Here is a 23,296-nt window from a genome sequence, read left to right on the forward strand (position 1 = left end):
CACCCCAGCACACCTCTATAAGTGCCCAGCCCTGCGGGAAAGCTGTGGCCTCTGCCTCAAGGCCGACCCGCGCTTTGAGTGTGGTTGGTGTGTGGCTGAGCGCCGCTGCTCCCTGCGTCACCACTGCCCCGCTGACACGCCTGGCTCCTGGATGCATGCCCGCCATGGCAGCAGCCGCTGCACCGATCCCAAGATCCTCAAGGTAGGCACGGCAGCCCCCGTCAAGGCGCCTGACCCCTCAACCAGCCCCCAGTGGAATGGACACCCCTGTCATCCCCAGGCAGCCCTCCCTCAGCACAGGGTGGGTGGCGAGCTAGGGCTGGGCCCTCGGTCGGGTGCCAGGCCCAGCTTCTGCCCTCCCGCAGCTGTCCCCTGAGACGGGCCCGAGGCAGGGGGGCACACGGCTCACCATCACGGGCGAGAACCTGGGCCTCAAGTTCGAGGACGTGCGGCTGGGTGTGCGCGTGGGCAAGGTGCTGTGCAGCCCTGTGGAGAGCGAGTACGTCAGCGCCGAGCAGTGAGTGTGGGGCGGGGAGGTGAGTGGGGTGGGTGGGGGTCTCCACTGGCCTGCGTGGGCCCCCTGCCTGCCTGCCCACTGAACCACCTGTGGTCTACAGGATCGTCTGTGAGATTGGGGATGCCAGCCTGGTGCGTGGCCACGACGCCCTTGTGGAGGTGTGTGTGCGAGACTGCTCCCCCCACTACCGGGCCCTGTCACCCAAGCGCTTCACCTTCGTGGTAAGCCCTCCTCGGGCCCAGATTGGGGGAGGGACAGCATGCCGGTTGGCGGTGGGGTCTGCTAGGGTCTTGTCTGGGTGGAGGGGCCATGCCACTGCCAGCAGTGGGCTACCCGTCCTCCCTTGGGGCCCTCTTGTCCAGCCACATCTTTATTCCTGCTCTTCCTTGGACCTGGGTGCTGCCCCCTTTTGCCTCATGCCTCCTCATCTCAGGCCCAGCTCTAGTTCTGTGGCCACCGGAGCCTGCTCCTTTGGGCTGTGTGACCAGCCCGAAGGCCCTAGGCTCCCAGTGGGCTGTGCAAGACTCTAACCCCATCTGGCCCCAAAGGGGTGGGGCTTCCTGGGAACCCCAACAGATTCCTTCTTGCTTCAGACCCCAACCTTTTACCGTGTAAGCCCAGCCCGTGGGCCTCTCTCTGGGGGCACCTGGATCGGCATCGAGGGGAGCCACCTGAATGCGGGCAGCGATGTGGCGGTGTCTGTCGGCGGCCGGCCCTGCTCCTTCTCCTGGTATGGGGGTGCGGGTGAGGTGTGGGGGCCGGGCTGCACCTCCTCCTGGCTCACGTGGCGATGTGCCCCCCTGCCGTTGCCAGGGAAACGGGGCTGTGGAGAGCCTGGCTGGGGTGATCACTATGGAAACCCAGAGGTGGGAGAAGGTTCCCATGGTGACAGGGGCTACCTCCGGAGCGGGAAGGGCAGAGGGGGCATGTGGGAGGGGCTGGCTGTCTGGGCCCTGGTCCTTCCCTTCCAGGGCAGGGGACGGGTAGAGGAATATCTTGGACCACAGTAAGAGTTTTTTTTTAAAAACTGAGGGAAAAAGGAAGTCTTAACAAAAATCTGAGATTTGAAGTGGGTAATTTTAGATTAGGGTGATAACAGACGGCCCTTTAAATATTTCCCTGTGGTAATTACGTTTTATCAGCACTAATCACGGTGTTTGCTGGGCTGTGGAGTTTGCAGGGCTGCGCTGCAAGGCCACCTGGCTGGCAGGGATGCTACGGCCAGGCCACAGGCAGGGAGACTCCAGTGTGGGAGACCCCGAGGACTGCCCAACCCAGGCTACCTCACAGGGTCTCCTCGCGGTCCAGCGAGATGAGAGTTAAGCCTGTCTTTCAGATAAGGGCGCTGAGGCGGAGGGGGATCGGCACCAAGTGCCACACTGGGCCCTCCTCAGAGTAGGCTGGGCGTAGGCCTTGTCCCTCGATCATCTCTGGGCACCATGGGCGCCTGCAGTGCTGCCTCAAGGGCTTGTGGGAGCCCAGCTGCCAGCGAGGCAGTGCTTGATGGGCAGGCAGGCAGGTGCTACAGAGAGGTTGAGGGGCCTGGCTGGGGACACGGGGGTGCTGTGGGAGCAAGTGTGGGCAGGAGGACCCCTTTTGTAGTGCTGTGGCCCGAGAGGGAGGCCGCCTGGGTCGTGTGCCTGGGGGAGGTGGCAGGGGCAGGTTGGTTTGGCAGAGCCCAGAAGGCCAGGATGGCATGGGGTAGTGGGGGCCGTGGGGCAGGGCACTCCGGGCCCACTTGAGGGGTTTGCACTCCACATCCAGGAGGCAGTGGGCCCAGGGAGGTGGGGTGCTGGGCCTGGGTCACCTGCTGTGTATGACAGCGTCTGGAGGTCTTCCTCCCCTGAGTGCCTCTTTCCTGCTCTTCCAGGAGGAACTCGCGGGAGATCCGGTGCCTGACACCCCCTGGGCAGAGCCCTGGCAGCGCCCCCATCGTCATCAACATCAACCGTGCCCAGCTCACCAACCCCGAGGTGCAGTACAACTACACTGAGGACCCCACCGTCCTGAGGATCGACCCAGAGTGGAGCATCAACAGGTGCGGCTGCCCCAACCTGCACAGGCCCCGGGCCTGACCTGCCTCCCTGTTCTTTGCTGCTGAGGACCAGAGCTGAGCCCAGGGTCCCTTTCCTGGGGCCTGAACACACCTGTCCTCAGCTACCCCCGCCTGGTTGTGCCTCGAGTGCCCTGTGCAGAGGTGTTGGTCTGCTGCTGTTGTTGGGGAGGCTGGATTGGTCTGACCTCGCCCATATGTGCTGGTTCTGGTGGGAGGGGCTCACAGCATCTTCTGATGACTCACTGCTGCCCTTATCTTGCAGTGGGGGGACCCTCTTGACGGTCACGGGCACCAACCTGGCCACTGTCCGTGAGCCCCGCATCCGGGCCAAGTACGGAGGTGTCGAGCGGGAGAACGTGAGTGCTCATCAGTGCTGGCTGGCCTGTCGTCTGCGGGCCTTTGCCTGTGAGGCTGTCCACACAGCTTGCTCCTCAGCTTCTCTCACCCAGGCCCCCCGAGAGGCCCCACAGAGGGCAGTGGCTGACGGCCGTGGGTCGGAGAGGCCCATGTGCAGTCCCCTGTGTTTTGGGCCTGGGCTTGCACCCAAATGAGCTGCTCTATTCAGTCTACCTTACCCCCACTCTGTGGGGCTAGCACCCCTCAGAAGTGCTTTGCCTCTGGTGTCTGTGCCCTTGGCACATGGCACAGGCTTGGGAGGTGGGCCCTGCTATGGAGAAGGTGACCTGTCCTCTCTGAAGGGGCAGGCATGGAGTCCAGCAAGGGCTGGGTCTCAGGCACTGGGAGGCACCCTGTCCCCTAGCTTTGATGGTGACCCTACTGTGGTCTGCCTGGCATGGGTGGTGTGGCGATGGTGTGGACAGGGTGGTGTGGGCAGCACGGCCTGGCCCAGCACCCCCTTGCATGTCCCCAGAGCTGCACGGTGTACAACGACACTACCATGGTGTGCCTCGCCCCATCCATCGACAACCCACTGCGGACCCCGCCTGAGCTGGGCGAGCGGCCGGAAGAGCTGGGCTTCGTCATGGACAACGTGCGCGCCCTGCTGGTGCTCAACGCATCTGCCTTTGTCTACTACCCCGACCCCGTGCTTGAGCCGCTCAGTCCCACGGGACTGCTGGAGCTGAAGCCCAGCTCCCCCCTCATCCTCAAGGTGGGCCCCAGAGTGTGCTGGGCCGGGAGCGCGGCCCAGGCAGGTGGTAGGGTGGAGGCCACAGGGCCCTTGGAGTCAGAGAAGGGTCTGGGCTCAGTGCCACCTCAGCCTGGCCTCTGCCCACCCCACCCTCCGCCCCATATAGGGCCGGAACCTCCTGCCGCCAGCCCCTGGGAACTTGAGGCTCAACTACACAGTGCTCATTGGCTCCACGCCCTGTGCGCTCACTGTGTCGGAGACGCAGCTGCTGTGCGAGTCACCTAACCTCACGGGGCAGCACAAAGTCACGGTGCGTCCAGGTCCCTGCTGTCCCTCCACTCTGGGGTTGATGCCCAGGCCAGTTGTGCCCTGGCCCAGCTCTGCCTGTGGTGATCCACCCACTGTGGACCTCCCAACCCTGCCCCCCAGGGAACTCCAGCTCGTGTCCAAGCTTTAACTCTGCACTCACCTGGAACTGGGCCATCAGACCACTCACAGAGCACTCACATAGGTTGGCTTGCCCCCTGAGCCTTGGCTGAGCCCAGCACCACCCAGCCCCCTTAAGTGCCTGCCCCACATCCCAGTGTCCCGCCAACGTCACCCATGGGTAGGGTCTCGAGGACCTCTGGGCGGGCAGTGTGGTGGTCCTGAGCCTGTTTCCCTCCGCCCCTGGCAGGTGCGGGCAGGTGGCTTTGAGTTCTCACCGGGGGTGCTGCAGGTGTACTCGGACAGCCTGCTGACCCTGCCCGCCATCGTGGGCATCGGCGGGGGTGGGGGTCTGCTGCTGCTCGTCATTGTGGCTGTGCTCATCGCCTATAAGCGCAAGTCCCGTGACGCCGACCGCACCCTCAAGCGGCTGCAGTTACAGATGGACAACCTCGAGTCCCGCGTGGCCCTCGAGTGCAAGGAAGGTCTGTGTGGCTGGGGGGCAGGACTCGTGGGGGCTGGCCCCAGGGAGTGGCTGTGCCTGGTGGTGGTAGCGTGGCCCTGGCCGGTGACTTCTGTGGTGTGCTGGCTAGGACAGCCCTGGGAGACTGTGGGCAGGCCACTTGTTGTGCCTGTTTTCCTCACCTGTAGAGCAGGCATGCTGACAGACCCTGCTTCCTGTGTTGTGAGGTGGGCAAGGGACGCATACCAGGTCTGTGAGCCGTGGCAGAGAGTCGCCTTGCAGGACAGGGCCTTTGTGCGAGCGTCTCTTCAGGCTCTTGGGATGGTGCTGGGCTGTGCCGTCGGTGGGGCCTTTGTCCCTGAGGAATCAGGCCATGGCCCCTTCTGAAGTGAGGTGTGTTTCCAGCGTAACTCTTGGTGTGAGCAGCAGGAGTTCAGCTCCGTGGCAAGAGTGGCCGGGGCTTCTCTAAGCAGTGGTGCCAGCTGTCTTGGCTCAGGCCCATGGGGCCCAGGGGCCGCAGGCGTTTGCCTGGCTCCTCTTGCCCTGTGCCTCACTCTCTGGTGGGCTCTTCCCCATAGCGGAAGCCACAGCGGCGGGCTCATCAGCCCTGTGAAGAGGGACAGTCCTGGGGCCTTGCCGAGGCCAATGAGGGCACGGGGTCATCACTGAACCAATCCTACTGCAAGACCTGGACTGGTGCCCCCACCTGAGGCAGGCAGCCGTGTGCCAGAGGAGGCAGCTAGGTCCTGGGTGGAAGGGCTGCAGACCGCTCAGCTGTGGGTGGAAGTGAGTTAGGGAGGTGTGGGCCAGGGCACCAGTCCCACACTGGGGTGTGGGGTGTCTGTGAGCACGGGGGCCAGCCCAGCATCACAGTGAGGCTTGTGGGGCTAGGCTGTATTAAGCCAGGCTTCTTCTGACATCGAGGATTGTGCTCCATCTTGGGAGTGTGGCTGGCTGGGGTAGGGGCTGGAGGGTGGTCTCTGCAGAGGTCCGACCACCTGGCAGCCACTTGATGGGGAGGGAGTGGGGTGGCACTCAGCGTGAGGGTTCTGCCAGGCTGGCTTCGAGTCCTGTGCAAGGCCCTCTGATGGCCACATGGGGCTGGGCGAGCCATCTTTTCAGGCCTGTTCCCTGGGTGTCAGGTCTCGTGGGCATAGCCCTTCCTACTGGTGGCCCCAATCCCACTGTCCTCAGGTCTAGTTGGGCCACTGCTGACCCTGCAGCAGCTTCTGAGCCTTATCTGAAGAGCAGGACAGTTGTGACCGCAGACACTGTGGAGGGCTGCTGAGGGCCAGGGTGGCTTTGGGCTTTGCACAGATGTTGGCTTCTTGAGTCTTGCAGCTTATGGAGGCAGAGACTGGGGGCTGTCCCTGTCCTGGGTGAGGAAGAGGAGCAAAGTGTGGGCCTGTCCTGAGGACAGGCTTGGCCTCTGCACACAGTGGCCTCATGGCTGACTGACCAGCACCATGCTGCTGTCAGCACTGCTGGGATCAGGGCCCAGCGGTTCTCCTAGGACTCCCTGCCTTCAATCACTGAGTGCCTTGCCCAGGAGCCCCCTTGGGGAAGAGGGGGTGGCCCAGAGGCTGGCCGGTACTCGCTCTTGCCGAACCACAGACAGTCCTGGTCAGGCGGGGGTGGGATCCAGAGTGCGTGGGAAGGGGATTCTGCAAGGTGGACCCCCGGGGTCCACAGTGACTTCAGCTGTGAGGAGGATGTCCGCCAAGGCTGCAGGCCTGACAGCCTTTATCTGCCGGTGCAAGTGCCAGGCATAGTGGCTGGCAGTGTGGCCTGGCTGGGTGGAGATAACCGAGCGCCTGGCAGCGGTGCCCAGGAGATGAAAGGCTCCGGCTTTTAATTAAACCTGCCAGACATCTCCACAGAACTGCTCGGCTCCTCTGGCTCCCGATCAGATAGCGAGTTCCCAGGCTGCTGCGGGGCTGACACCTCATGGCTCTGGAATGCTCTGGAATGCTCCATCTGGGTATGCCTGTCAGGCCTGGGAGCAGGCAGCCTGGGAGGGGCTTGGGCTCATGTGCTCGCTCTCAGGTGTGCGGAGGCGCTGCAGGTTTGGGGAGGACCTCTACGGCTCCCTGTCCTGGGCCCACCATTCCCCCACCCATCTATGCCCATCTTTTCTCAGGCAGCTGAGCCACAGGGGTGCCAGTGAGGAGATGTGAACTCAGGGGACGCAGGAGGAGCCAGCCTGCTATTGCTGCTCTGCCCCCAAATGCCAGTGTCTGGGGTGTAGGAAGCCACCATTGGGCCTGGCTTGTGTGCTGGCACCTTTTCTGTGGTAACCCAGTGAGGCAAAGGGACTTCCCCACATGCTAGAGCTGGGGAAACTGAGGTCCAGGGAAATGCAAGAATGTCTCTGAGGTCACATGACCAGTGAGGGGCTCAGCCCAAGTACGTGTAGGAGCTAGTGCAAGGGGCTGGCTCACCATGGTGTGAGGTTCTGACCAGCATCTGGCCCACAGCCTTTGCAGAGTTGCAGACGGACATCCATGAACTGACCAGTGACCTGGACGGCTCAGGTATCCCGTTCCTTGACTACCGGACCTACGCCATGCGGGTGCTCTTCCCCGGAATTGAGGACCACCCTGTGCTCAAGGAGATGGAGGTAGGATACTGGCATGCAATGCACGTGGGCTCTCTGGCTGCTTCTGCCTTTTGTTCCTGGCTGAATCGGTGTCTCCTCAGCTGCGCTGGACTCTCTGGCTAAGGGCCCCGCATCGGCACTCCTTTGATACCAGGAGCCTGCGCAGGACTCTGTGGGTGGGGGGGCTGCCCTCTTGAGCTGAGCTTGGGGCCTTTCCTGGAACTCCGCCCAGGGCCCAGGCTGCCTTGGGTCCTGGGAGTGGGGGAGGGTGCCGTGACGAGGCTCCGTGTCCTGGATGTGGTCCTTGCCTTTCCTTCCTGCCGGCTCTCTCTGGTGTCTGTTGCTGTGTCTGTCTTTGCTCGTGACTGTGTGTGCACCTGATGCCTGCCACCTGTTCTCCTGTGGGCCCGGCATGAGCCTTGAGGAAGAGCCTTGGCGTGGGTGAGAGGGAACAGACCCGGGACGAGTGTGCCTGTGCTCCACCCCTGTGCCCACCCCCAGGCTGTGGGCCCTGGGCAGGCCCCTGCCCCTCTCTGGACCTCAGCTCCACGTCTGTGAAGTGGGAAGGATGGTGTTTGCAGTGGTGGCCGTTGTGAGAGTACTCCTGGCACCCAGTAAAAAGGGGCACTGACTGCCACCACCAGGAGTTAGGCTTCCTCTGAGCTGTCTGGGTCAGTGTGGGGGAGGTGCTGGTCAAGGGCCGATCACGCAGAGAGTGGCAGGAGCAGGCCCTCCCACTCTGTGTCCTCCCCACATCCTGATGACATTCCCTATTGGGCCATAGCTGTCCCACTGGCAGTGGGTTTGCACTGCGAAGGATGGTTGGGGCTCTGGGTAGCTGTGCTCACACTGCCCTCGAGGCCTGCTCTCTGGCCCTGCCTATGCTGTGCTTACTTGCCTGTGTACCTTAGGCTCCTTGGCATGGGAGCCTGCCCTCCTGTCTCTCTTGAGGCTGGCCTCATCATCTGAGTGGGCCGATGTTATCGCAGGTGCAGGCCAACGTGGAGAAGTCGCTGACACTGTTTGGGCAGCTGCTGACCAAGAAGCACTTCCTGCTGACCTTCATCCGCACGCTGGAGGCCCAGCGCAGCTTCTCTATGCGTGACCGTGGCAACGTGGCCTCACTCATCATGACTGCCCTGCAGGGTGAGATGGAGTATGCCACGGGTGTGCTCAAGCAGCTGCTCTCCGACCTCATCGAGAAGAACCTGGAGAGCAAGAACCACCCTAAGCTGTTGCTGCGACGGTGAGCCCCCTGCAACGGCCCTACAGGTGTCCTGGGGGTGGGCTGGCCTGAGCTGAGCGCTGCAGATGCAGCATTTGCAGTGGGGACAGTCCTGCAAGGTCCTGGGCACCCACAAGGCACAGCACATAGGCCACATGCCATGGTGCTCCTGGCCTGGGGCCAGCTACTCAGTGCTGTTCTGAGTTCTCCCGGCCGAGGTCTCAGCTCTGGGGGCAGAGAGCTGGGGCCTCCGTCTCCATGGCAGCCTTTAAAGGCATGGAAAGAGAGTGGAGGGCAGGGGGTGCCATTCCATGGCCTGACTGGGTCTTCCCCGCTAGGACTGAGTCAGTGGCGGAGAAGATGCTGACCAACTGGTTCACCTTCCTTTTATACAAGTTCCTTAAGGTAGGCCAAGGGGATGGACAGGTGGAGATGGGGGAGCCGGAGGAGGGGTAATGTGTTGTAGGGGCGATACTCTGAGAATGGGATGTAAAGGACAGAGTAAAATCGTGCAGAGAGCTGACAGAATGCCACCTGAGAGTCTGGCTCAGGGTGGGTGGCCCAGCGTGAGCTCCCTGAAGGCGATTGTCCTTCCCCTCCCTGTTTCGCTTCCTCAGGAGGTTCGTTCTCACAGCCTAGTGAGGCCGTGTGGGCACTCAGCTCTGTAGGGGTGGTCTGGGGCACTGCGTTGTCCCCATGACTGGGAAGGAGAAGGGCCACTGGGCCTCACCTAGTGCTGGGCTGGGCCTGGACAGGGGGAGGCTCAGAGGGGTTCCTGTCTGCCATCCATTGTGGGACAGTTGGGTGCCAAGGGCTCTCTCTGACAGCCCTGCCCAGCCCCCGCCTGGTGACCAGCCTTAGAATGGGGTTCAGGTAGAGCGTGTATGCTGGCCGCCCCCAGGCTGAATGTGGGTCCAGGGGAGTTTGGTTTGGGCTACACTTAGTGTGAATTGGTTGGCTGCCTACACTTTGGGAGACCACACAGAAAATTCCAGATCTTTGGCTTCTTTTGGATCATCAGAAGGCATGGCATACTGGGCGCATGTCCTTGTGAGGGGGGTGTGGTGGCGCTCAGCCTGAAGCCCAGTGTGTGCTGCGCCCTGTGTGTTATTGGAGGGTTGGGTAACTGAGGCAGTGCCGAGCGTGTCTGGGGAGGGGCTAGAGCTGGCAGCTGCTTGACTGTGTGACTCCTTCCTTGATTTTCTCTTCTGAAAAGAGCAAGCTGTGCAAGTGGGGAGTGTTGAGGGGGCTGCGTAGTGGTGGCCAGGGAGGGTGGGATTGAGCGAGGTCTGAGGGAGAGAAGGTGTGAGCCAGGCAGGAGCAAGGGAAGAGCATCCCAGGCAGAGGGAAAGGGAGCGCAGAGGCCCCAGAGTGGGCAGAGCGGGCGAGAGGGACAGTGAGCAAGAGCCTTGGTGTTCCCTGTGAGGCTGTGCAAGTGATGTCCCAATAAGTGACAGCCCTTGTCATCAGAGCTGGTGACCAACAGTTCAGCTGTGCACGTCCTGTGAAAGTGCACTTCTGTGAAGACCAGGTAGCTCACCACGTCCTTGTTAGTCGTGTGCCATAGGTAACAAGGAGAGCCTGGAGCCAGGTGTCTGAGCGCCGAGGCCGGGCATGCACTGGTTCAGTGTGACAGTCCCTTTCTGGCCCTGACCTTCTACAGCCACATGCAGAGGAGTGGGATCAATTCAACAAGTCTGTGTTCTGTAATGCTAGGTGGCCTGGGAGGCAGGTATGGCCTGGCTGGAAGGGGCTCCTAGCAGAGAGGGCGGGATTAGGCGGCACTGTCCAAGGAGCTGCCGTCCGGCCCTGCAGGCGGCTGCTTCCAGGAGGAGGAGTGGATAGGGGCGTGGGGACGGGAACTGAGGGGGCCCCGTGTGGGCAGGAGTGGAGCATGTATGGAGGAGGGTCGAAGTCAGAATTTGAGGGCCTTGAAGCCACTCCGACCCCTGTTCTCAGTGATTCCCACTGAAGGCTTTGAGCAGGTCTAAATCTCAGGCTATTCCCTGACTCGGAATTCTTTTCTGACCCTCGTGACAGAGGAGGACACAGATGCTGGACTGGAGAACATTGCCCAGGTCAGGCGGGGGGGGGGGCGTGCTGGGATGAACTGTGGCCCCCTCCCCCCCGCCAAGAAGGACCTGGCCTCTCATTACAGTGCCTTGGAAGGGAGCGGTGTTTCCCACCCAGGTGGGTTCCCTGGATGGCTTTGGGGGCCGTTCTCATAACTGGCCACAGGCTTCTTTTTGTCATATGGTGTTTTTAAAAGACCAATTTTGGTTTTTTTTTTAAATTGTTTCCTTTCTTTGGAAACAAACAATGTAACTAGAAAGTAATCCAAGTTCATTTTAACACACAGAAGTGGGTGTGAAGGGGTGAGGTCCCCTGGTTCTGCAGGTAATTACCATTAGTGATTTGGGGTGTGTTCTCCAGACTGGCTTTGGAACTGAAACAGCTGTCTCTAGGCAGAGTATGGTTTAACATTAAGAAGGAATCAGTGAGCTGTGCTTTTTCTCGGGGCAGGGTTTTGGCTTATCTTAATACGACACGCTTTTCACCAGCCCTGCCTCCCACGCCAGCTCTTGGCAGGGTTGCGGCATGTTCTTTGTGCTCGCCCGGGTCTTTTTGACAGCTGAGTAATGTTCTGTGGTGTGGTCATGGAAGACTCTTGCACTGCCAGCAGGTGTCAGGAGTGTGGTCCCCACCAGGAGCAGTCCTCAGCCCACTGTGATGCAGTGGGCATTCTCTGCTGAGCTGCTCTAGTGGATTTCCAGAAGGGCGATTGCAGGTGATCAGTCATGCTCCTCCGTAATTGTGATGTATGCCGCCCAACTCTTTTGCAAAAAAAGGTTGCATACCATTCGTTTGTATTCCTGCTAACAGTGTTTGTCATTTACTCATGCCTTTGTTAAGTACTTGCTTATCTTTTCCATCTTTGCCGGTTTGTTAAGTGCAAATTGATAGCTTGGTGCTTTGATTTGCATTTCTTTGATAATCAGTTGAGCATCTTTTCATACATTTGATTAGCCGCCTGTATTTTTTTTTGAATGGTTTATTTTTATTCTTTGTCCGTTCTTTCAGGGCTATTTCTTTCAATGGGTTACAGGAGTTTTTTTAATAAGAACTTTCTATCTTGTCTTCCTGAGTTCTTGGGTTATGCTGAGAAATGAGTTTTGTTTGTGTGTGGTGTGAGGCAGGGATCTAACTCAATTTTCCGAAGTGAAGAAGTATGTGCCCTGGCATTGCGTGTCAAGTTGTTGCATTGTGCTGGTCTTTTGCTGAGATGCAGCACTGTCCTCAGGTAGTGCCCACACATTATGGCTGGATGGAGCCCTCAGGAGCCTACGAGGCCACCTCTCCTCCCTCATCACTGGGTCCAGTGAGAGCACTGGCTGAACTGGGCTCTTAGGTCCTGGGCCTTCTTGACTCTTGACCTCACCATTTGGGGAGGCCCCATAGAAGAAAAGGTGGGGGTGGCTGGGAGAGGGGGGTGCTTCAGGGCAGGAGTGAACCGCCCACTGGCAGACCTGGAGGCTCTCTGATGACACTTGGCTTTGAAGTCAGACAGATCTGGGTTTGAATCCCGGCTTCTCCATTCATTCACTTTGTGACCTTGGGCCAATGACCTTACCTCTCTGACCTGGAGAGATGCAGCTATGTGCCTTTCTACCTCTTGCAAGGGCCAGGCCTTGGCACCTTAGGGCAGGTGTTTGCTCTTTGAGGCCCTGGAGGGATCTTCTCCCCCACCTCTCTCTAATGGTGTTTCTGGGAAGAGGCAGCTATTAATGGCTCCGGGCCCTAACCCACTCCCCCTTCTCTCCTCCTGACCCACTTAATGAAGCCAAGTTTGCAAATGAAACATAATTTCAAAGACAGGCGTGTTGTTGAAGGTCTTGGGATGATCTATGCTTACGGCTGCTCTTTAGCAGCTGTGTCTTTGATTACTGCAGATGCTAACAAGGGGCCCGTAGCATCTGGTTATAGGGGCAGTGCAGCACTCTGCACCAAAGAAGGTTTGTCTGCCAGGACTGGGAAGGGCTTGCTGCAGAGGCCCTCCTGTACCCAGGGCCGGGGCTCATGTGGGCAGGGGACACCGTAGCCCAGGGCCCGGGGGCAGGCATGACAGCCACGACCAGCGGCACTCTGGGCAGGTGGCACTCTGCACTGCGGTGACATGGATGCTAGGGAAGCACGTGAACACGACAGATGCACCTTGGCCCACAGGCAGCTTCTGCTCTGGATGGGGAGACGGGCAGCAAACAGTCGTGGTGAACACAATGATTTTGGGGCATGATGGGCCAGGGAGTTACAGCAGCATGCCATGGCTTTGTAGGGAGGGCAGCTGCGTGGCTAGGCGGTCAAGGGAAGGCCTTCTGAGAAGGGCGACTGGGTCGAATCTTGAAGGGCCAGTGGAGACCTGCGAGGAGAGGCTTCCGGGTCATAGGAAGAGCAGCTGTGAGGGGTTGGATCAATATTTATTGAGGGAGATTGGTCTGTGGTGGCTATTACTTTTGCCCAGTATTGTGTGGTTTTGAAAATAGTGTTATACTTGCCTCTTGAAGAGAATTTGGGCATTTCCATGTCTCCCCTTGCCTGGGGAAAGTTCAGGCAGCATGGGAGTGGCTGATGCCTTCGCGGGGTGGCGGATGTTGGTGCCACAGCCTGACAGCCGTCCTGCATCCCAGGAGTGCGCGGGGGAACCGCTGTTCATGCTGTACTGCGCCATCAAGCAGCAGATGGAGAAGGGCCCCATTGACGCCATCACGGGTGAGGCCCGCTACTCGCTGAGTGAGGACAAACTCATCCGCCAGCAGATCGACTACAAGACGCTGGTGAGCACCGCCACCACTTCCCACCCCCAGCCCCTCCTTCTTGCCTGGTGGGCACTGCGGCGGGATCGCCAACCCTTCTGTGGAGCCCCAGTGGGCCCTGCTGGGCTGGCAGGGATATGGTGACCTGAGGGCTGATGGTGCCATCTTTCTCCACCTACAGACCCTCAACTGTGTGAACCCCGAGAACGAGAACGCGCCCGAGGTGCCGGTGAAGGGGTTGAACTGTGACACGGTGACGCAGGTCAAGGAAAAGCTGCTGGACGCCGTTTACAAGGGGGTGCCCTACTCCCAGCGGCCCAAGGCTGGGGACATGGACCTGGGTGAGCTAGGCAAGGGGCTGCAGGGGACTGGGCACCCTGACGAGGGCTTTGGGCTGTGTGTGCAGGGGCCCGGGGCAGAGCCGGCACCAGGGCACATCTGAGCTGCAGGCGACCAACTGGGCAGGGCAGCAGCACAGAGCCTGGCCGGGACAGTGGGGCCTGGGGCTGAGAGTGGAAGCAGGGACGCAGCTTAGAAGCTGCTTCCCGGCTTTGGGGAGGCAGCCTGGTGAGGATGGGGCGGGCAGGGCAGTCTCCAGAATTACTGTGGAGTTTGCAGAGACACCTGGAGGCAGAGGACTGTCATAGCTGGGAGAGAGTGCTCCCAGCTCTAGTGGTGGGACAGATGGAGGTGCCTTCTGCCCAGCCAGGATGCTGGAGGAGGAGGAGAAGCAGGTTTGGGGGCCAGGTTCTGGAGTCCAGTGTAGACGTGGATAGATACTGAGAGTGCCAGGCTGAGACATGGGCCTGGAGGCCAGGCCTGCAGGGTGCTCCCCCAAAGGGGGCTGGCTGCTCTCAGGGGGAGGGTAGGGAGCAAGACAGGGCGGGGAGAGGTTGGAGCAGAGGGAGCAGCACATCCCCATGCCAGGTGGTCTGGCACAGGACATCTCAGGCTCTGTGTTGAAGCCTGGGCTGCTTGGAGGCAGGACCTCCTGGTCCCTCCTTGCTGTGGTGCCCGAAGCCCTTCCCCACGTGCCCTGCCCTCCTCCCCCCACAACAGTGCAGTGCCCTCCTCCCTGCCTCCAGCGCCCTCCTCCCACCCAGCAGTGCCTTTCTCCGCCTGCCTCACAGCGCCTTCCTCCCTCCCCATGGCACCTTACTCCTCCCCCCACAGTGCCCTTCTTCCTCCCCGCGGTGCCCTCTTCCCTCTCCCCGTCGTGCTCCCCCTCCCCACAGCACCCTCCCCCCCCGCAGTGCTCTCTTCCCTCCCCGTGGTGCTCTCCATCCCTGTGGTGCTCTCCATCCCTGTGGTGCTCTCCATCCCTGTGGTGCCTTCCTTCCTCCCCACTGCACCCCCTTCCCTCCCCGCGGCACCCCTCTCCCTCACCGCAGCACCCTCTTCCCTCCCCTTGGTGCTCTCCATCCCCACGGTGCCCTCCTCCTTCCCCACGGCACCCTTCTTCCTCCTTGCAGTGCTCTCCTCCCTCCCTGCAGAGTGGCGCCAAGGCCGCATGGCACGGATCATCCTGCAGGACGAGGACGTCACCACCAAGATTGACAACGACTGGAAGAGGCTGAACACACTGGCCCACTACCAGGTGACTGCCCCGCCAGCAGCCCAGCGGGCTCTCTTCCCAGGGCCTCTCCTCCCTTGGGGGTCCGGAGCAAGGCGAGGAGCAGTACGAGGACTCCAGCCAGCTCTGCTGCTGGGTTCTGGCTGAGCCTCATTGACACCAGGTGAAGGTGGGGGAGAAGGCCCAGAAATCACATGTGTGGACTATCTTGGCATCATCCTGACATCGTCCCAACAGCCTGGAGTCTACCGATGGGGAAACTGAGGCTCAGAGTGGGGCAGGGATGTTAGGGATACAAACCCGGAAAGAACTGGGGCTGCTCCATGACTACTGTCTGCGTGGGCGGGGGTCAGTGGTGGTGTCTTCTGGCCTTCTGCACCCAGGTGACAGACGGCTCCTCAGTGGCTCTGGTGCCCAAGCAGACATCTGCCTACAACATCTCCAACTCCTCCACCTTCACCAAGTCCCTCAGCAGATACGGTGAGTGGTGGGCCGGCGTGGGGGACGCAGGGTGTCTCCTCTTCGTGCATTTCTGCTCTCAGTTCGCTTCCCTGGAGCCCCTTCAGTGCTGGCCTGTACGGGGGCCTCATCAGGGCCTGTCACTTGGGCATGGGGCCTGGAGAGGTGGTGCCCCCGATGTTTCTGGTGGGGTGCCTGGTGAGTGGGGCTGACGGGGTGCTGACAGGCGTGTGCCTGCAGAGAGCATGCTGCGCACGGCCAGCAGCCCTGACAGCCTGCGCTCACGCACGCCCATGATCACACCTGACCTGGAGAGTGGCACCAAGCTCTGGCACCTGGTGAAGAACCACGACCACCTGGACCAACGTGAGGGTGACCGCGGCAGCAAGATGGTCTCTGAGATTTACCTGACACGGCTGCTGGCCACCAAGGTGGGCCCTGGGGGGTCCCACGGGCGTGCAGGGACAAGACAGATGTTGTTGGAGCAAAGCCCCTGGTCCTTCCCCTTCCCCACGCCAGCGGCGCAGGGAGGTGGGGTTCCAGGTGTGCAGGAAGGGACTGGTGGTGTGGTGGAGCCTGGAGCTGTGCTGCTTGCTGCCCCAGGGCACGCTGCAGAAGTTTGTGGATGACTTGTTCGAGACCATCTTCAGCACGGCCCACCGGGGCAGCGCCCTGCCGCTGGCCATCAAGTACATGTTCGACTTCCTGGACGAGCAGGCTGACAAGCACCAGATCCACGACGCCGATGTGCGGCACACCTGGAAGAGCAACTGGTACCTGGGGAACAGGGACTCTGGGCGGGTGTGAATGTGTCTTCTCTGTGCGCACAGAGGTGTGTGTCCTCTGTGTGCGTGCGTGCGGGGGTGTCTGCGCGCATGCGGGGGTGAGTTTCCTCTGTGTGTGCGCGCACGCATATGGGGGTGAGTGTCCTCTGTGTGTGTGCTGGGTGTGTGTGTGTGCGCGTAGAGATGAGTGTCCTCTGTGTGTGCGTGCACTGGAGTGTGTTCTCTGTGTGTGCGTGCGCGGGGGCGTGTGTGTCCTCTGTGTGCGGGGGTGAGTGTGCCCGCTGTGCTGTGTGTGTGTGCGCACAGGGTGTGTCCTCCGTGTGTGCAGAGGTGTGTCCTCTGTGTAGGGATGTGTTCTCTGTGTGCAGGGGTGAGTGTGTTCTCTGTGTGTGGAGGTGTCTGTGTGGGGGGTGAGTGTGTCCTTTGTGTGTGTGTGTCTTCCACGGGTGTGAGTGCATTCTCTGTGTCTTCCACGTGTGTATGTGTGAGTGCATTTTCCTTGTGTGGGTGGGTTTGGGTGTATTCTCTGTGTGGGAGTGTGAGTGCACCCTCTGTGTGGGTGTATGTTCTCTGTGTCTTCTGTGTATGCGTTTGAGTGCATCTGTGTTGTGTGGGTGTGAATGTGTCCTTCATGTGTATACAAGTGTGTCCTCTGCTGTGCAGGTGTGAATTTGTGTATGTCAGGTGTGAGTGTGTGCTTTGGGTGTGCTGTGCAGGTGTGGAGTGTTCTCTGTGTGTTCTGTGCAGGTGTGAGTGTGTCCCTCTGTTGCATTGGGCCAGGTGTGAGCATGTCCATGTTCTCAGGACCACGTCAGCATGGTCGTGCGTTTGTGGCCTGGTGCGTGTGAATGTGTAGGATCTTGTACGTATGATTCTGCATCTGCCTGTCTGTGACTGCACATGTGGGTGTGCGTGTAACCATGTGCTTGGGACTGTACACGTGTGTCTGTGTGCACTTGGCTGTTCATGTGTATGACTGTGTACGTGACTGTGTTGCCGTGTGTTTGCATGTTATGGTGTGTGTGTGTGTGTGAGCGTGTGTCATGTCTGGGAGACAGGCAGTGGGCTGGGTGGTAAGGGCAGCCTGCCTGTGGCTGGGCAGCAGGAGACAGCCTTCAAGACTCTGTCCTCACTGGGAACCCATGGCCAGTTTGAAATCAGAGTCAGCAGGACCCCGAGGTCATGGGCTGACCCCTTCCCCACATCGTGAGAAGGGGAGGCTGAGCCCCGACGGTGGGGTCTCGCCCTGGTGGGGACAGCTGCCCTACCCCGAGTGACCTGGCCTGAGGCGTGGGCCGGGCGGCACCCAGATGGCCCTGACTGGGCCACCCTGCCCACAGCCTGCCTCTGCGCTTCTGGGTGAACGTCATCAAGAACCCACAGTTCGTGTTCGACATCCATAAGAGCAGCATCACGGACGCCTGTCTCTCGGTGGTGGCCCAGACCTTCATGGACTCCTGTTCCACGTCCGAGCACAAGCTGGGCAAGGACTCGCCCTCCAACAAGCTGCTCTACGCCAAGGACATCCCCAACTACAAGAGCTGGGTGGAGAGGTGTGGGGGTGTGGGGGGTGCGGTGTGGGGATGGGGTGGAGTAGTGGTGGGGCAGGCAGCGGCCGAATTACACCCCCTCTGGCCACCCGCAGGTACTATGCCGACATCGCCAAGATGCCGGCCATCAGCGACCAGGACATGAGCGCCTACCTGGCCGAGCAGTCAAGGCTGCACCTAAGCCAGTTCAACAGCATGAGCGCTTTGCACGAGATCTATTCCTACATCACCAAGTATAAGGACGAGGTGAGCCTCGCTGGCGGGGGGCCCTTGTGCTGGGGAAGTGGATATGGGTGCCACCGGCCTCAGCCCACCCGGTCTCGGGCCCTCTGCTACCCCCACCCTGCCAGTTCCCATTGTCTGTCAGGGTTCCCAGGCACCCTGGTTTTGCCTCTGGCCATTCTGACTGAGAAGGGGCTGTTCTGAAATGGCTGGGCGATGCGGGGCCAGGTCGGTGCAGCGTGCCTCTCCTGGTAGCCAGGGGCTGGGCCAGGGAGGTTTGGTTGCAGGGTCTCTGGAAGGGAGGTTGTGGTGGGTGACAGTTCTCTGAGCCGGTCCAGACAGAAGTCTCCCAGCTGGGCCTGAGGCTCTTCCTTGGCTGGCCCTTTCCCCTGTCTTTCCCGACTTGGAGAGGGCCCTAGGGAGTCTCCCTGTCATTTGCACGGGTAGAGGCACCAGAGAGCAGAGGCCTGACGGGAGGGCTGTATGGGCGAGGGCCAGAGACACGCACGGTTGAGGTTGCGGTTGAGCACCAGGCCAGCAGGCCTAGGAGGAACCGAATGTTTTCTCGGGTGAGGCGTGAGTGTCAGTGAGGGTTTGGGAAGAGAAAGGACGTGGCCTGACTGATGGGTGCCGGGGGTGAGGGGAGCAGGCCAGTATGGACTTTGGGCGCAGCCAGGCAGGGAGGACATTCCAGTGTGCTAGAGGGAGAGCTGCCAGGGCCTGCCAGCCTGGCTGGATGTGGGCACGGAGCCAACTTTCAGCCCGAGCAGCTGGAGACATGGAGGTGCCTTGAGCGCAGGTGGGGAACTGCAGAGGGGCAGGTCTGAGGGGTCAGGCTCAGCTTCGGGACGTTCAGGTTTGAAGGGTGGAAGTGCAGGCTGAAGCTCAGCGTTTGGAGGCCACCTGGTCACAAGGGCTGTGGTGTTGTGAGGCTGGCGGCTAGCATAGGAAGTGAGTGTCAGCAGAGGGGGCGAGGATAGGCCTGAGCATCCCAGGCAACAATGCTGCAAGGCGGGGCGGGGGTGGCTAACTAAGGCAACAGGAAGGGGGTGTCCAGGGGCTTGGGAGGAGGGTAGGAAGGTAGGAAGAAGTGCACAGTCAGGAACAGAAGCAGTCAGGGCAGACACGGTGGGAGGGTGAGGAACAGGTACAAAGGTCACAGTGACCTTGGTGGGACTGGGGGGTGGACAGGGTCAAGAGAGGTGACCGTGTGGCACATGCTCGAAGGATCGACTAGGAGAGCATGGGGGAGAGGGTGTGTGAGCAAGGGTGGCTCTAAGCCCTGTCCCAAGGAGGAGATAGGAGCAGGTGGCCACCCTGCAACCTACCATGACGGGTCTGCTTGCTGCCCTGGGGAAATAGGAAGGAAAGTCTGAGCTGCAAGCCAGGAGGGGCTGTGACTGGCCTGGGAGGAGCCTGAGATCCCATGTGCATTGGAATGAGAATGGGGTACAGGGACGGGGCAGCGGCCTGCTCAAGTCCAAGTGAGATGGGGTTGGGGCCTTCACTGGGCCATCTGCTTGGGGTGGGGTCGGGGGAGACACGGGCAGGATGGTGACCTGGGTGGGGCCCCTTTGCCACACCAGATCCCCTTCACCACACTAGATCCTTTGGTTCATAATTGAAGGAATAAAGCCTTGGAATCTGTCTAAGCTCCTGCTAGCCATGGCCATGCCCCTGGCATAGGGTGTGGGGGCAGAAATGAGCTGCCCAGCAGCCAGGTACCAAAGCACAGCCCACCCTCCTGTGTGGCCTTGGGTGCTCGTGCCTTTTAGAATGCCTCCTGCCATGCAGTGAGTGGGTGGCCCTGGACAGCCTAGCAACACCCACCCACGCCCTTCCCCCCCCAGATCCTCGTGGCCCTGGAGAAGGATGAGCAGGCACGGCGGCAGCGGCTCCGGAGCAAGCTGGAGCAGGTGGTGGACACCATGTCCCTGAGCAGCTGAGGCAGCAGCCAGCGTCTTTGCTTAGGGTGGGGACAGGTAGCATGGAGCCAGCAGGCTAGGCCAGGGCTGGGAGGCCCCGTTGTGGTCCCTTAGTCCTCGTCTCTGGAGTGTTCAGTGGCACTCAGAGCCCCCGGACTGTGGGACTCTGTGAAGCTGACCTCGTCTCTCCGTGGACCAAGTCCTCCGGCCCCTCCACGCCCTGCCCAGCACGGAGTAGGCTTTGTCTGTGTCTGCACCAGGGAGGGGGCACGAGCGGTGGGCTTGCTGCCTGGTGAGAGCTGCCCGGTTGAGTTTGTGGGGGACAGAGGGTGAAGGCAAGGCCAGAGCCCTCCTGGAGCTGACCCAGCACTGCCTCTGTGGCTGTGGCCCTACCCATGGGCTAAGTCTGGGTGCTTGGGCCTGGTTGGCAGCTGAGGGAGAGGCTGAGGGCCGGGGCTGGGTCAGGATGTGTCAGGGCTGCTGGGCCTGTCACGCCACTGATTCACCGCGTGCTCCTGCAGGCCAGGCTGTATCCCCTGCTGAGAGAGGCACCCTCCAGCCTCCCCTCCTGTGGAGGGGCTTCCCAGGGGCTTCGTAGCCCCTGTGGCCTCAGGCTGGGTTCTGGAACTCTGTATGTCCTCAGGGCTGCGCCTCTGGAAGCCACTCAGGCCCGGGCTCCGTCCAGGTCCCAGTGTGCACGCTTATTATTTATTGCTCCCAAGCCAGGCCCCAGCTGCCTGGGAGGGTGTGTGTGCTCTCCCAGGCCACCGAGCTTCTTGGGGCAGGGCCCCCCACTCCTCCTTGCTCACCTCTGTCTCTCTGGTCCCCATCTTTTCTCTGCCTCCCTCTGTCCCCCCCTCCCAACGTCCCCCCTCCAGTGGCTTCCAGCCTGGCATCTCAGTGGCATCCGGCACCTCAGTGGGGTGGTGGGATATCTGGGGACTGTAGTTTTTTTAGGCGGAAAGAAATCCTGCTGACTGCGTAAGCAATGAGAGCAGTGGCCAGGACCCTCAGCCACACCCTGGCCTGGGTGTTGGTGGGCTTGGGGACCGGAGGCCAGTGAGCAGAGGGACTGCAAACCAGCTTCTACCCACTCTCACCCCAGTGAGCAAGAATGGACTCGTTTTTAATGAAAGACTTGTACATGTATATATGTATATATTCACATGTGGTTCCCGCTTTCAGCCCCAGTGGGGCGTGTACAGTCACCGGAGGAAGAGAAGTTTGACAGACCATCGAGAACAAGAACTTTAGGGCAGTAGGAAGAATACCAAATGGTCCAGGGAGGTGGCAGAGCTGCCCCCTAGGGGGTCCTCTGCCTGGACCACACCACCGTGTGCCTCACCATACCGAGGGGGACTCCTTCCTGCCGCCCACGCGTGCAGCGTGAGCCCGTGGGTGACTGCATGACTGTCCTAGCGTTTAGTCTGAGTTGATCTTTTTAAACCTGCAAGTGTTGGTACTAGAGGTTGTTAGACCTTTTTTATGTTTTTTAATTAATTAGTCACTTGTGAAAGCAAATAAGCGGCCGCCCCTTTCGAGTTCACTCCGATGGTACTAAAGACCCCATGACTTTAAGGGACAGCTAACTGTGTCCGGGCCAGCCTGCCCTCGGCCCAGCCCAGCGGAAGAGCACCCCCAGGCTGCCACACGCAGCCTGTCCTGAGCACGGGCGCCAGCAGCCACACCAGGTCAGACGGGAGCCATCCAGGAACTCCTCATACAGGAGGGAGATGGGGTGCCCGGGCCCCCCGGGGCCTGCAGCAGGCACAGGACTTCCGTTGCTCCAGCTCTGGCCGGCCCCAGCCTGTGGGGCGATGCAGACTCTCTGTCATTGCGGGCCAGAGCAGAGCCAGGCTCCCGGAGACCACGCAGCCTGGGGGCTCAGTTTCCGCTCCCCCTGCCTTTGGCTGGGAGCCCCATTCCTGGGGCACCTCCCACCCCTGCTCTGACACTGGCTAGGCCATAGTCAGATTCTCATTTTCCCATAAAGGTCTTCCCTGGATGCTGGCTTAGCGCAAAGCCACCTGTGCTTCCAGTTCCACCTCGGTCAGGTTGGGCTTCCCCAGGCTCCCCCCCGAGAGCCCATCCCGATTCCCTCCCTGCCGAAGTTTCACGCTGAGGGGTGGGGACCCTGCCCAGCTGACCTTGTCCACGTGGGCCTCCCTGCAGAGGCGCTGTTGGGGACTCGGGTCCTGGAGCACACACTCGTGTCAAGCCGCAAGCACTTTAGCAGTATCTGTTTACATACACGTTGAAAAAGCTGATTCTGAACAAAACGTCTCCCAGTTCAGCAGGCCTCAGGCACCCTCCCTGGCCCACACCCTCAGGGGGAATCAGGGTCAGGTTCCTCTGTCATTAATCCCCACAGCCTTCCTGCCTCTTCTGGGTGGGGCTCTGGCCTTTGGTCTGGGAGAGGGTCCTGAGGGAGCGGGATTGAGCGGAGCGTACATCAGCGGTGGGCAAGTGCCCTGCAGGCCACAGTGGAGGTGCTGTTCAGGTGACACCCTGGCCCACTCGACACTGCTGCTACTGTCCGCCCTGCAGGAGGGCCAACGGGACGTTGGGGTGTCTTCCTGCATCCTGGCCCCGCCTGGCCCTCTTCCTTTCCTGGACTGTGCTTCCAGGGTGCCCCGAAGACAGCACACCCTCGGTTTGGGAACTTGAGGGCTCTGAGGAGGCCCTGATATACCTCGAGCTTGCCTTGCACCCCCAGAGCCTGACCCAGGTCACCGGCCCCTACCACTTCCCAGCCTTGGCCTGGGGTTTGGGGCTGCCAAGGAGCAGGCTGGGATGGGGTGCATGGCACTGGCTGGCACCCCCCCGCCCCGTGTGGGCATGGGACTGTTGACATCGAGGAACCAAAGCTTCCTTCCCTGCCCTGCTGGAGTGACATTTTTGAGAGCCTCCTCGGTGACCCTCCTGGCTTGGGGCATGATGGCTCACGTTGGTGCTACACAGCTAGAATAGATGTATTTAGAGAGAGAAGATATTTTTAAGATGTCCACAATTAGCTGTCCTTTAACACTGCAGACTCCCATCCGCAAGCAGAGCGGCCCTGCGTCTGCACTCTGACAAGCCCGGCAGTGTTTCTCACGGCAGTGGCCGTGGCTGCCGGGGCATGTGGCCTCAGAGTGTGTACATACACGGCTATTTCCTATTTTACTGTTCCTCAGATTTAGTATTTGTAAATACACACACATGATGGAGAGATTAAACATTTTTGCTACAGCGCCTGGCTTGGGTTTTCCTTGCAGGGTGGGCTAGTGGGAGGTGGCAGAGCAAGGCCCCTTGCCCGGAAGGGCCTAGGGGGTGGGCCGGGGCATAGCGTACTAGAAGGAGGGGGTCAGCAAGGCTCAGGTATGTCCACACTGGGGTCACACCTTTGAGGGGGGCTGTGGCGCTCCGTGAGCAGGGAGAGCCTCTGACTGAGGTGTGTGGCGCGGGGACTCCTGCAGACCTCGTGGGGAGCCCTGGGTGTGCTGACATGGCGGGGCTCCCCATGACTGTTTTTAACAGCTCTCCCCCAGGTGATTGCATAACCAGCCTCCATGGGCTGGGCGTGGAGACGGGCATGCCAAGGGTACTCGACCCC

The 23,296-nt window shown here is 60.6% G+C and overlaps 1 protein-coding gene across 3 annotated transcripts in view; it reads left to right on the forward strand.

Moving 5' to 3' along the window:
- The window catches only part of PLXNA1 (plexin A1), a 53,955-nt gene extending 31,018 nt beyond the window's left edge, over window positions 1-22,937 (forward strand). For 2 of the 3 annotated variants that reach the window (XM_064274785.1, XM_064274787.1), the window contains 21 exons: window positions 9-202; window positions 366-517; window positions 618-738; window positions 1,111-1,247; window positions 2,388-2,555; window positions 2,836-2,929; window positions 3,445-3,684; window positions 3,830-3,973; window positions 4,340-4,574; window positions 7,030-7,172; window positions 8,141-8,397; window positions 8,715-8,781; window positions 13,062-13,208; window positions 13,369-13,528; window positions 14,681-14,784; window positions 15,144-15,240; window positions 15,460-15,650; window positions 15,823-15,992; window positions 17,345-17,557; window positions 17,650-17,800; window positions 19,627-22,937. In XM_064274785.1, the coding sequence (XP_064130855.1) occupies window positions 9-202; window positions 366-517; window positions 618-738; window positions 1,111-1,247; window positions 2,388-2,555; window positions 2,836-2,929; window positions 3,445-3,684; window positions 3,830-3,973; window positions 4,340-4,574; window positions 7,030-7,172; window positions 8,141-8,397; window positions 8,715-8,781; window positions 13,062-13,208; window positions 13,369-13,528; window positions 14,681-14,784; window positions 15,144-15,240; window positions 15,460-15,650; window positions 15,823-15,992; window positions 17,345-17,557; window positions 17,650-17,800; window positions 19,627-19,722 (3,281 nt within the window). In that variant the 3' untranslated portion in view covers window positions 19,723-22,937. The remainder of the gene's footprint in view (window positions 1-8; window positions 203-365; window positions 518-617; window positions 739-1,110; window positions 1,248-2,387; window positions 2,556-2,835; window positions 2,930-3,444; window positions 3,685-3,829; window positions 3,974-4,339; window positions 4,575-7,029; window positions 7,173-8,140; window positions 8,398-8,714; window positions 8,782-13,061; window positions 13,209-13,368; window positions 13,529-14,680; window positions 14,785-15,143; window positions 15,241-15,459; window positions 15,651-15,822; window positions 15,993-17,344; window positions 17,558-17,649; window positions 17,801-19,626) is intronic. The other variant, XM_064274786.1, reaches the window with a different exon arrangement.
- Window positions 22,938-23,296: the final 359 nt, after the last annotated feature.

The sequence above is a fragment of the Loxodonta africana genome, chromosome 22 (assembly GCF_030014295.1).
Source record: "Loxodonta africana isolate mLoxAfr1 chromosome 22, mLoxAfr1.hap2, whole genome shotgun sequence".
Taxonomy (NCBI): domain Eukaryota; kingdom Metazoa; phylum Chordata; class Mammalia; order Proboscidea; family Elephantidae; genus Loxodonta; species Loxodonta africana.